This window comes from Triticum dicoccoides, chromosome 2B (assembly GCF_002162155.2).
Source record: "Triticum dicoccoides isolate Atlit2015 ecotype Zavitan chromosome 2B, WEW_v2.0, whole genome shotgun sequence".
In the NCBI taxonomy this organism is placed as follows: domain Eukaryota; kingdom Viridiplantae; phylum Streptophyta; class Magnoliopsida; order Poales; family Poaceae; genus Triticum; species Triticum dicoccoides.
In genome coordinates this window covers 597,212,937-597,223,156 of record NC_041383.1, presented here as the reverse complement: position 1 = coordinate 597,223,156, position 10,220 = coordinate 597,212,937, and the positions used below count along the sequence as shown (strand labels likewise).

Sequence of the window (10,220 nt, the reverse complement as noted above, 5' to 3'; positions counted from 1 at the left end):
GGGGAGAAGGCGGGGCCATGGCGTTGATGGCGAGGCGGGGGTGGGGGTGGGGGTGGAGGCGGAGGCGGAGGGGGGTTATAACGGAGGCGGAGTCATGTTTAGGCGGCTACAAGGGGTGGCGGTGGGCGGCGGGCGGTGGGCGGCAGCGGCAGCGGCGGCGGCGCCTACCGCGGCCTGTGGGGTTAACGCCTTGACCATCGGAGGCTGGCGCCCTCCCCTCTCCTCCCCCGTGGCCGTCGGATGCCGCTGGCCGGGCGGATCGGAGGGCTGGAAGGAAAAGCTCGATGCTCGTGGAAATTAATAATAAGGAAAAAAGAAATTGTTAGTATATTGGGCGAGAGGAGTGCGGGCGTGAAGGTGGCGTGTCGTTGGCCGCGCGCGGCGGCATTGCGGTGTGACCTGGTACGGGGGAAGGTGGCGTGCGGGTGCGGCAAGGTGGCGCGCGGCGCGGCTGCCGCGGCGTGCGTGATTGACGTGCCCCCGCGGCGTGATGGCGAAGGAGGCGCCGACGTGCCGCCTGGTGGCTTGACCGGGCTGGGCGAGCGAGGAAGCGCATCGCATGGCCCGCGTGTGATGGATGCGACGAGGCCGGGCGGCGACATCAGGCGGCCCGTCCGGCGTGGACGCGAGACAGAGACGTTTGAGAGTGCGCGGTGCTGCGGCGGGAGGGGTGGTTCACGCCTGCGCTTGCCCAGTTGCGCTGGTCCAGGTCCGGAGGGAGCGCGCGTGGGGCCGAGTTCGGCGTCGTAGTGGCGTGCCTCGGGCGGCAGCCGGCAAGGACGGAGCGCCTCCCTACGCGCGTGTTTCCGGGGGACCGGACCGGCACGGTGCGTCGTGCGGTTTTTTTTTTCTTTTTCGAAATGCTTCGTCGTGCGATTGGTAGCGTGCGAGGCGAGGCCAAACCGCGGATCGCCACGGTGAATCTGGCAAAACAAACGTTAACGCCGGCACGTCCAGATCTTTTCGTTTACACACAGAGAAAATGTTCGTCAATGGGAGCACGTTGCAGCCGGCAGCGAGCGAGGAGGTGAAGCAGGACCTCATCGGCTGGAAAGAAGGCACACCAGGGAGAGGCAACTACCCACGGCGCATGTTCATGTGCTACCGGGACGCGGAGCAGCACCATTCGAAGTCGAAGGGAAAGTTAACACCAGAGCTATGGAGCGGAGCGTTCGCCGGGCAAGCCTGCACAGCGGACCGGAGAGTCTGTTTGATTGCGCCCAGGTCCTCCAACGCGAGTAGCGGCCATGCTACCAGTGTTTCCATTTCTTTCCCGGACTAATCATGAGCTTCATTGGCTCAGAAGGACGACTGCCAACAAACTACCACCGGTGCACAGCCGCACGGCAAGTCTAATAGGTAATCGCTAGTGCTCAGAGATGCTAACAGGCAAGGGCCAAGCACAGCACCGACCACAGACAAATTACCGGTGCTTTCACTTCGACCCGAGACTAACAGTCTGCTCAATTCAGCCCGGCGAGGTGGCAACACCACGTCAATCACAGACAGCAGACAGCAACGCACCGATGATTAATAAAAATATGGCAAAAATGCATATGAAAGCATCAACACATGTCTCAAAAAAAAAATTAACATTGCATTCTCATTGTGTAGTACAGTGGTAAAAAAGAAAATAGGTAACAATTCACGTACAGGAAGCCTGTGCAACAACTGCAACATTACATCATTCTACGCCCATACTCTCTGGAGAAGAGACTAACAGAAGCAGCAGTGCTTGCGACAATTTTTTGATCAAACTCAGGCAATGTAGAGAAAATACAACATATTGTAGGTTATATTAGTGCAACATTCAACTGAAATACGATATGAGCAGCAGTACTCAGGTTAATATTACCTCCATCCCAAATTAATTGTCTTACATTTATCTAGATACGGACATACCTAACACTAAAACATGTCTAGATACATCCATATTTACACAAATCTAAGACAACTAATTCGGGAAGGAGGGAGTAGTAAAGATGCGGCATGGTAAGTTCAAGCTAAGCTTAGAAGAATACACTACAACACACTGGAGATGCAATGAATATTGCACCATTGCAGCTCAAATTCAAAACTGCAAGTGTGAATATAGTATTCAAATACTCCCTCCGTCCGAAAAAGATTGTCCCTCAAATGGATGTATCTAGATACATCCATTTGAAGGATAAGCTTGGGACAAGTTTTTTCAGACAGAGGGAGTACATATTAATGGAGATTGTACTAACATAACTCATTGCTCAAATTGAAAAAAAAATGCAAGCGTGAGGATTTCGAAGATAGATATTTTGTCAAACATTCGTCATCAACTAATATTTGCGATCTTCAGGAACATATAGACAGTCTTCATGAATGCAAGTTATCGTATGTTTCTACTGAAAACAAGTTGGACCTAACTGCAAGGTTCGATAGCCTCAATTCGATAGTCCATGATGCAAAAGAAACTTAAACTGAGCTTTTACACTTGCAGTTTGAAGAAAATGTTTCTCCCAGATGCAAAACTTGTAAATTAGTAGCCACCTGATCTACCTTTCTTTGTCCTAAAAGTCAGCCGCCCTTGGTTTTGAGCATTAGATCAACCAATCAGTGCTGATTCCATCACACTTCCAATCCCCGTCTCCAGATTCACCGGCACCCTCTCATTTTGCTGAAATGTATAAATTTTCCTTGCACTATTGGTGATCTAATGCCGTTTAAAAGTTCTAATAACATCATTGTTGATTTCACCCAAGGACTCCTACTCCAACAAATATTAAACAGATGATATGATGGCCAACAAATAGCTCAGTTATAACCAATGCTTTGTTTCTGAAGACTGCCAAAGTCTGCCATCTCAATGCAGCATCGGAAGAGACCACATCAAGCCCCTTTCCAAGAGTAGCCAACCAAAAATGCATAACTTTGATCTCCAGATCTAATCATAGTTATCCTTATTGCCGCTTTATGTAGCCTCTATAATTTGTATTTTCAACCATCTCTTTCACCTACCTATTTCTTCAAATTAGCACATGACATCAACAACTCCCAAAAGATTGGATAAGTTTGTTGTTTATAAACTTGTAGACGCAGAACCTCTTAGTGATCACAAACATCATTTATAAATAGATGATGCAAGGAAGGAACTTCAATATCAGAAATTCAGTTCTTCTAAAACCATCCACCCCCGCCCACACCCAACAATCTAATGCAATTGAGGGCCTAAAGGTACTATACATAACCTATATTACGCAACGAGGGCCTAAGTGTATCATATATAATAACCCCTAAGTGTATCATATATAATAACCTATATTAAGTCAAAGTGCACTAGAAACTATACTAAAGGAATTAGCAGAACTCAGAAAGACCAGATTCATGCCTCCAGCAAAGTTCTTCAAAACTTGCAACCATCCAACAGATATTTGGCTCAAAGATGTATTGATCCATGCTCCATGCAGAAGTTCAAAGATATTTCATAAACCATGGTGCTCAGTGTTGATAATGCTTGTTAAATTTATCTGGTGCCATGTACTCTATGCTGCTGTTTGACAGCATTGCAAGGCCATCCAGTCATGTAGCTGTGAATTCTGTTATCTTAAAATTGTGGGGAGGCCAAAGAAATTGCTTGGTGAAAGAACTACTTGAGCCATACAAAAGGTTTCTCCCAGAACCTGGCAACCAACAAATCCAATTTTATCTGCAGTGCAGTTTAACAAATAACTAGTCCAAATTTTCAACCTGATCTTTCAGTCTCAGGTAGCAAAGTTCAATCCACTAGAGAACAGATGCAGCGTGGTCTGAACCAAAGGTTTCAGAAGTAACAGCCTTACATGAAGCGCTCACTTCTAAGGCTTCATTCGTAAGTCTGATCTTCTGCTGGGTCATCAAAGGTGGGGTCTCCAAAACACCTTGTGTTGCAGCAAGGAAACGACCTCAAAGATTACTTATTGAAATACTCCATATCTCTCAATGTTATAGAAACACTGGAAGTAAACATGTCAACACACCATGGCTAGCTAGTTCACAACTCTTGACCAACTAAAGCAATGCCTTACATTAAATAAACATGCCGGAACATCCACAAGACTACTGCTTCAACCAACTCGATGTTCCTGGCTCCTTCAGACATGCCTTATTGATTGCCCACACTTGCCACTTGTCCAGATCCATAGGCCTTAAGTTAAGGAGCTCCGTACAATCCATGGCCTACACCAACCTCCTATGGTGCCACATCTGTTCCACAAAGACGGTCGGATGCCAAATCTGTATCATTAAAATAATTCATGGTTGATCACGGAGGGTGTTCCGTGTTTGATACAAGGGCAAACATTTGCCATCTCCTAAGTGAGCAACTAGCGCAATGATGGGGATGACGGCGACAGATGGTGAACAAAATTCATGTGCAATGCAATTAAACTAAAGGAAACTGAAACTGATTAGAGCTTTCACCTTAGTAGTACGAACTGGAACCACTGCCGCCAAAGTAGCCACTGCTGCTGCCCGTGTTACGACCCGAGTAATGCGATGAATATGAACTTCCACCAACCTGACCAAACAGTAACATGTTGATCATAAATTTCCATGAAACAAGGTTGCTTTACACAAATATTTATACATTATGGAAGTGCATTTTATGTTGAATCTAGCAGTATCAATTTGATGATGTTCTTGATGCTGGTAGTTTTTCCTTCACAGATGATCAAGCTTACAAATATTTCACTGGAACTGGACCTATATTTGACTTGGAGAGAGCAATACATAGTAAATCCATTAGACATAAAATACTTCAAGACTTACATCAGATCCACGAGGCATGTAGTCTGCACTGTAATTTGAAGAGTAGTTTCCACCAGCATCTCCAGTGCTCGCAGAACCTACGAAGATGAGATGCATTAAAAATGTTATAAGCATTGGATCAAGAAAGGTATCATGACAAATACTCAAATAGCATAGGCTTCAAGAGTACATACCTCCATAACTCAAGCCATGGCGGCTGCTGCTATACACCGGGTCATGACCAGCGACAGATCTGCTGCTAGTGTATCCCACATGTGACCGCCCGAGCCTTCAAGGATGGACATTTGTAAGAACATGAGATTAAAATCAAATACCAAGACGTTCTCTAAAACAAACAAAAACCAAGCAAAAGGACTGCATGTTACTAAATATACACCAACCTCTCAGTATAAGCATCTGCATACCGAGCACTGCTACCACCAACATCATAATCTAAGCGTGCCTTGGGCTGACGAACGCTAATGTCGTGATACCGAGGAGGCACGTCATCCTTGCATCATTAACAATAGTCAGGTTGATTGAGGAATAAACTGCAAGTGCATGGAAAAAATGCAACAACAAATTAAACTACCCTCACCATCTCAACATATGAGCGTTTTGAACCAGATATTGTATCATAATCACGTCCACGGCCCTCCCTATAGGTTGGCAAAGGTCGGTCAATCTTCTCTACATAGCCATCATCAGCATATGCTCTCCTGTCAGAAAAACGGGGAGCGCTGCGAGGAGCTAGGTCTGAATAGGCTGATTCACGGGGCGAATAGTCGTCCCTGTAAGTGTGGCGCCTATCAACTGGAACTCTTGCACTGTAATCAGCAGCAAAGGTAGCTCTGCTCCTTGGCGGAGGAGGTTCATCACGCCTTCCATATTCCCTCCTTGGGCTTCTCTTTGGGTAAACAGGAGCTGTACACAGGTTTTGTATGAGAAATTTGATGCGGCTATAGTTGATTGTTCTACAAAAAGAATGGGTACCATCTATACGCACCTGGGGGCCTTCTATCATAGGATCTCTCTGGAGGAGGCAAACGCCTAACTCTATCTGGTATTGACATAACAGGGCGTCTATCTCTAATATCTATTGGCCTCTTCAGTGGAGGCCTCCTGATAGGAGGTAAGCGAGTATCAGGCCGTACAAGACGTGGCAGAGGCCGGCGTGGAGGAGGCCGAGTGTATGGGAAACGGCTGCCTCGAGGAGCACTATGCCCAATCCTGAAATTTCCTCTTAATCCATGCTTCATTCTAGGAGGTCTCTGTACTGGCCTTGACAATCTGGCTCTCACTTTTGCCTGAATCACAAAATAATAGTCATTATAAAGTATTGCATGATAATTTTATCTATTATACAGTGGACTGAGTAGATGGGAAAATCAGCTAAGAAGGTACAGCAAACTCAGTTGGAAAACAAACCTTGCTGTCACCTTCGCCAAGCTCAGAACTAGTTATCCCATCAACACATGCAACAGCATTATCATGCGTATCAAAAGTAACAAACCCAAAATCTTTTCTTTTGGCCGCGGGCATGTTTCGGGCAAGTTCAACTTTCTCGATAGCTCCATACTTTTTAAGGTACTTCTTAACACGATCTTCTTCCCATGACGGGGGGAGACCATCAAGAAATACAGTTCTGACCTGAACCACAGAACCAAAATGAATTCAGTAACTTTAAACATATTGGTGTCATACAATATTAAACACAACACCAGAAAATAAAAACTAGCAGCTGCCAGAGTGCATGACCAAACAGCATCAAAATACTTTTACTAACATGCCACTTTAAGGGGGCACAAAAAAAAGTGACACTTAAAACTACTCCCTCCGTCCCATAATAAGTGTCTTAACTTTATACTAACTTTAGTACAAAGTTGTACTCCCTCCGTTCCGATTTACTCGTCGTGGTTTTAGTTCAAATTTAAACTAAAACCACGACGAGTAAATCGGAACGGAGGGAGTACTATAGTTGAGACACTTATTTTGGGACGGAGGGAGTACTATAGAAAACAAGTGCTGACCTGTGCCATCATTTCATCATCGACTTCAGGGTAGGAATCGGCAAAGGAAACCTTAGCAGTGCGATCAACTCCAAAGACTACATCCCTCTTCTGCAACCGCCTGAAAGCATCCATAGCTTCAGGGCGAGTAGAAAACTCAAGTAAAGCATACCCACGGTTCATCCCTGGGTTATTGCTATCCTCAACCAATATTAAATCGTCAAAATTCTCGACCTCATAGATCTTCAGTTTCTCCTTCAGCTGTAAATTCCAAAACAAATTATTTCTTACACCGAGAAGCAGAAAAAAGGCATCAAGGGAAAAAAGAGTTTAAGCATCATACATGTTCTTTTGTCCATGTCTTGCAGATATTGCCAACAAAAAGTGTATCATTGTCACGACTAGGAGCAACACCGCATTGCTTACCTCGCACCTATAGAATTTCAGAAACAGTTATCTACTTGCAACAAAAATATACTATAAACATACGTAACATTTTTCTTTTTGTTTAGGAATATATTAAACAAATGTAATCAGTTGTAATAAACCAACCATCGGATTTTTCAGATCTGAAACAGCACGCTTTGCTTGCTCCACAGTCTCATATCGCAGGAAGGCAAAGCCTTTATTCTTCTTCGTAACAGGGTTCATCATCAAACGAACTTCAGTGATATCGCCGACTTCACTGAAAACTTTCCTCAGGTCACTTTCTGTTGCATCTTTATCTAGCCCACCAACAAAAACTTCAAACTCCTTCCTCTTACGATGTGCTTTCACCATTTCATGATGGTCTTCGTCCTCCACGTCCACATCATGGTCTTCATCTGCATTTTCATATTCCTCACACTCGCCATCATCCCCACCATTATCCAGTTCCTCCTCATCCACCATCTCAGTCTCCTCTTCGACTACATCTTCAGTGTACTCCAACCCTTCATCGCCGTCTTCATATTGCTCCTCATACTGCTCCAAATCCTTCTCGTCGTAGTCGACAGCAGCCTCCTCTTCATATTCTGGCTCATCCTCGAACTCCAGTCGTTCACCTTTGTCCTCTTCTTCATATGTTTCTTTTGCAGCTCCATCATCTAAAAATTACATAGACGTCAAATCCTCACACATTTACAGGAAAAGACAAGAGGTCCCAAGTAAGGAAAAACGGCACGGCGAAGCACAGATCTATACGCGAAAAAAGTCTAACTATGCGCGAAACAGAGGAGCAAACGTGATACCTTCAGCGTGGCTTGCGCCGTTCTCAGCGGCATCCGCCTTGGCCTTCTCCTCGGCGGCCGGCTGCTGTGGTGGCGGCGACGGCTGTGGCTTCTGCTCCTCCACCTTAGGGGGAGCCTCCTCCGCTGCCTTGACCACCTCGACGGGCGCCTCCTCCGCGACCGGCTGGGGCTTCGCCGGTCTGGCCTTCGTAGCCCCCTTCCTCGCCGCCGCGGCGCCGCCCCTCTTAACCGACTTGGGCGGCATCTCTCTCAGGCCGCCGCACCAAAACCAATAGCACCGGCTGCAAACCACAAGAAGAAGAGACAGAATTAGCGGAAGCAGGCGTCGAATCGGCGGAACGGAGACCATGGGCGAGCGGTGCGTACCTCGTGCCCTCCCGGAAGATCGAGTTTGCGGAGACCGAAACCCTAGCGACGGAGACGAAAGCGCTGCGCTTTCGTTAGGTTTGCGGCGAGACAAGACGGACGGTGCGTGGCCTCAGCCTGGCGTTGCCTTCGTTGGTTAGCCTCCCCGCTCCCGGGTCGAGTCGTATTCTCCGCAATCTGGAGACGCTCCTGGAGTTGTTGGGTGTAATTACGGATTGACCACCGGGGCCTCGCGTGCTCCCGTTGACCGCTTCCTACGCAATAACGGGGCGCTTGGTCTTTTCGGGTGGTAATCCTTTTATTTGCGACGTTGTATAAGTGTTTTTTTGGGGGGCGAAACTGCGACGTCATGGGTCGGTGCCCGGGGATGTCCTTCCCGCGTCAGCCTTCTCGATGCACAACGAGTCTGACAGTAGATAGATTCAGCTAGACTTCAAGTGTTACTTATTCTCACGCAATCTTCAAAGTAAATACAATACATATACATTCTCAGAAATTAAGAATTGGCAAAAGAAGTGTTGTCTGCATCCCAAAGGATCTCCATTTCTCAAGCTCTCGCTCCCCCTCTCGCAGCCACGGTGACCTCACGCCTCCCGCTCGCCATTACCAAATCCACCGCAGTTCTCGCCGCTCCAACCTCGCATGCCTCCTCGTCGGCGAGGACCGCGGGCGCCGAGCGCAGCCGCACCCCCTCCCCCCACCCCCCCTCGATTGCCCCGCCACATCTATGAAACCTTCCTGGAGATGGTGAGATTGATCTCACCAGTTCCGCAAGGGGGACTCATGGTGACTGGGGCCCGGGGTTGGGTGGAGCGGGCGACCAGGATCCGTGACGCCACGGCGTGGATCCGGCGCGTCCAGGAATGGAAAGCGGCGGATCAGGTGGTGGCGGCGGCGATAGACCCGAGCACGAGATCCGTGGCGCTGAAGTATGCAGAGATTTGTCAAAGGAGGGCAATTTGGAGCAGGGGATTTTGGCGAGGCTGATCTACGACAAGGCCACGGTGGAGGAAAGGACAAGGATGCCTGCCTTCCCCCACTCCCTGCCAGCCGCGTTTGTGTTGTATGTTGGATTCTACGGTAGGGTGCGTCGACTGCAAATTAAAATTTTCCTACGCGCAGAACAATCAGGAACATGCTACGGGAGATGGATCACAGATCGTTACCACTAGACGCACAGTGTCGTGCAGCGGAAGTAGAGTTGAGGCAGCGCGTTCCGGAGTCGCCTCGCGTTCCCCGAGTCGTCTCCTCCTTGCCGGTCTCCCACGTAGCCGATTGGATCCCGCGAACAGGTTCGCCGGAGCGGCGCAAGTGCATCGTCTCTAACGGTATCCGTGCGTGCAGGAGGAACGTCGTGCGACGGACTGCTAGGTCCGATCACACAACCGGCGGCTAGTGGAGGTGGCTATTCGCAACACATGCAAACCCTAGTGACAGCGCCGAAGCGATCAACCCCATGAGTGTGCCGCACCTCCACTTTATATAGGCGTCCGTCGCGGGCTCAACACTTGGGCCTCACACGGACCCTAAAGCCCACAAGTCTACTCGGCTACAATCCGAATACAGCTCGGATCGCATCCGACCAGTGTCCTCGGATCCGACCTCGTAGGTTCCTTCCCTTAAGCACGCGACCCCTTAGGTTCAAGTCGGCTTGGTCACAGTTCGGATCACCTCTGAACTGCACGGTTGGTAGCGGCCTCTAGCAAGGCATGCCAAATACCAAGCAGACTATAAAGCTGGTTAGGCGAACCTGTACGACATGTTGCACTTATGTTCCCTTTGCCACACGATATATGTTGTCGAGCTCAAGGCGAGATTGTCATCCTTGTGCTAGCCCGGCCTCTTTCTTGTTCCAGTGATG

The 10,220-nt window shown here is 48.2% G+C and overlaps 2 protein-coding genes across 3 annotated transcripts in view; both read right to left on the bottom strand.

Annotated features, from left to right (window-relative positions):
• Nucleotides 1-198, bottom strand: part of LOC119361034 — a 1,073-nt gene extending 875 nt beyond the window's left edge. The window contains exons 1-2 of the mRNA XM_037626427.1: nucleotides 169-198; nucleotides 1-106 (exon numbers count right to left, since the gene is read on the bottom strand). The exon at nucleotides 1-106 is cut by the window's left edge and continues 875 nt beyond it. Of these exons, the coding sequence (XP_037482324.1) occupies nucleotides 1-106; nucleotides 169-198 (136 nt within the window). The remainder of the gene's footprint in view (nucleotides 107-168) is intronic.
• A 3,448-nt stretch (nucleotides 199-3,646) lies between these two features.
• LOC119365082 (nucleolin-like) lies at nucleotides 3,647-8,524 on the bottom strand. 2 transcript variants are annotated; one of them, XM_037630682.1, is made up of 13 exons: nucleotides 8,360-8,524; nucleotides 7,994-8,274; nucleotides 7,317-7,849; nucleotides 7,108-7,197; nucleotides 6,786-7,025; nucleotides 6,184-6,405; nucleotides 5,762-6,062; nucleotides 5,354-5,679; nucleotides 5,157-5,266; nucleotides 4,950-5,044; nucleotides 4,777-4,853; nucleotides 4,429-4,525; nucleotides 3,647-4,242 (listed from the first exon to the last, which is right to left on the bottom strand). In XM_037630682.1, exons 2-12 carry the CDS (start codon nucleotides 8,235-8,237, stop codon nucleotides 4,430-4,432), a joined length of 2,334 nt encoding a protein of 777 aa, XP_037486579.1. In that variant the 5' UTR covers nucleotides 8,238-8,274; nucleotides 8,360-8,524; the 3' UTR covers nucleotides 3,647-4,242; nucleotide 4,429. The 2 variants fall into 2 exon arrangements, with proteins under 2 accessions (XP_037486579.1, XP_037486578.1); XM_037630681.1 differs by having other exon boundaries at nucleotides 3,878-4,212; nucleotides 8,360-8,523.
• Between the last annotated feature and the right edge of the window lie 1,696 nt (nucleotides 8,525-10,220).

Excerpts from the sequence above, each read along its gene's own strand:
- LOC119365082 (XM_037630682.1), bottom strand. The coding sequence starts at position 8,237 with ATGCCGCCCAAGTCGGTTAAGAGGGGCGGCGCCGCGGCGGCGAGGAAG. Across the intron at positions 5,267-5,353 it reads AACGCTCATATGTTGAGATG|GATGACGTGCCTCCTCGGTA; the intron begins GTGAGGGTAGTT and ends TAATGATGCAAG. Across the intron at positions 5,045-5,156 it reads GCAGATGCTTATACTGAGAG|GCTCGGGCGGTCACATGTGG; the intron begins GTTGGTGTATAT and ends CCATCCTTGAAG.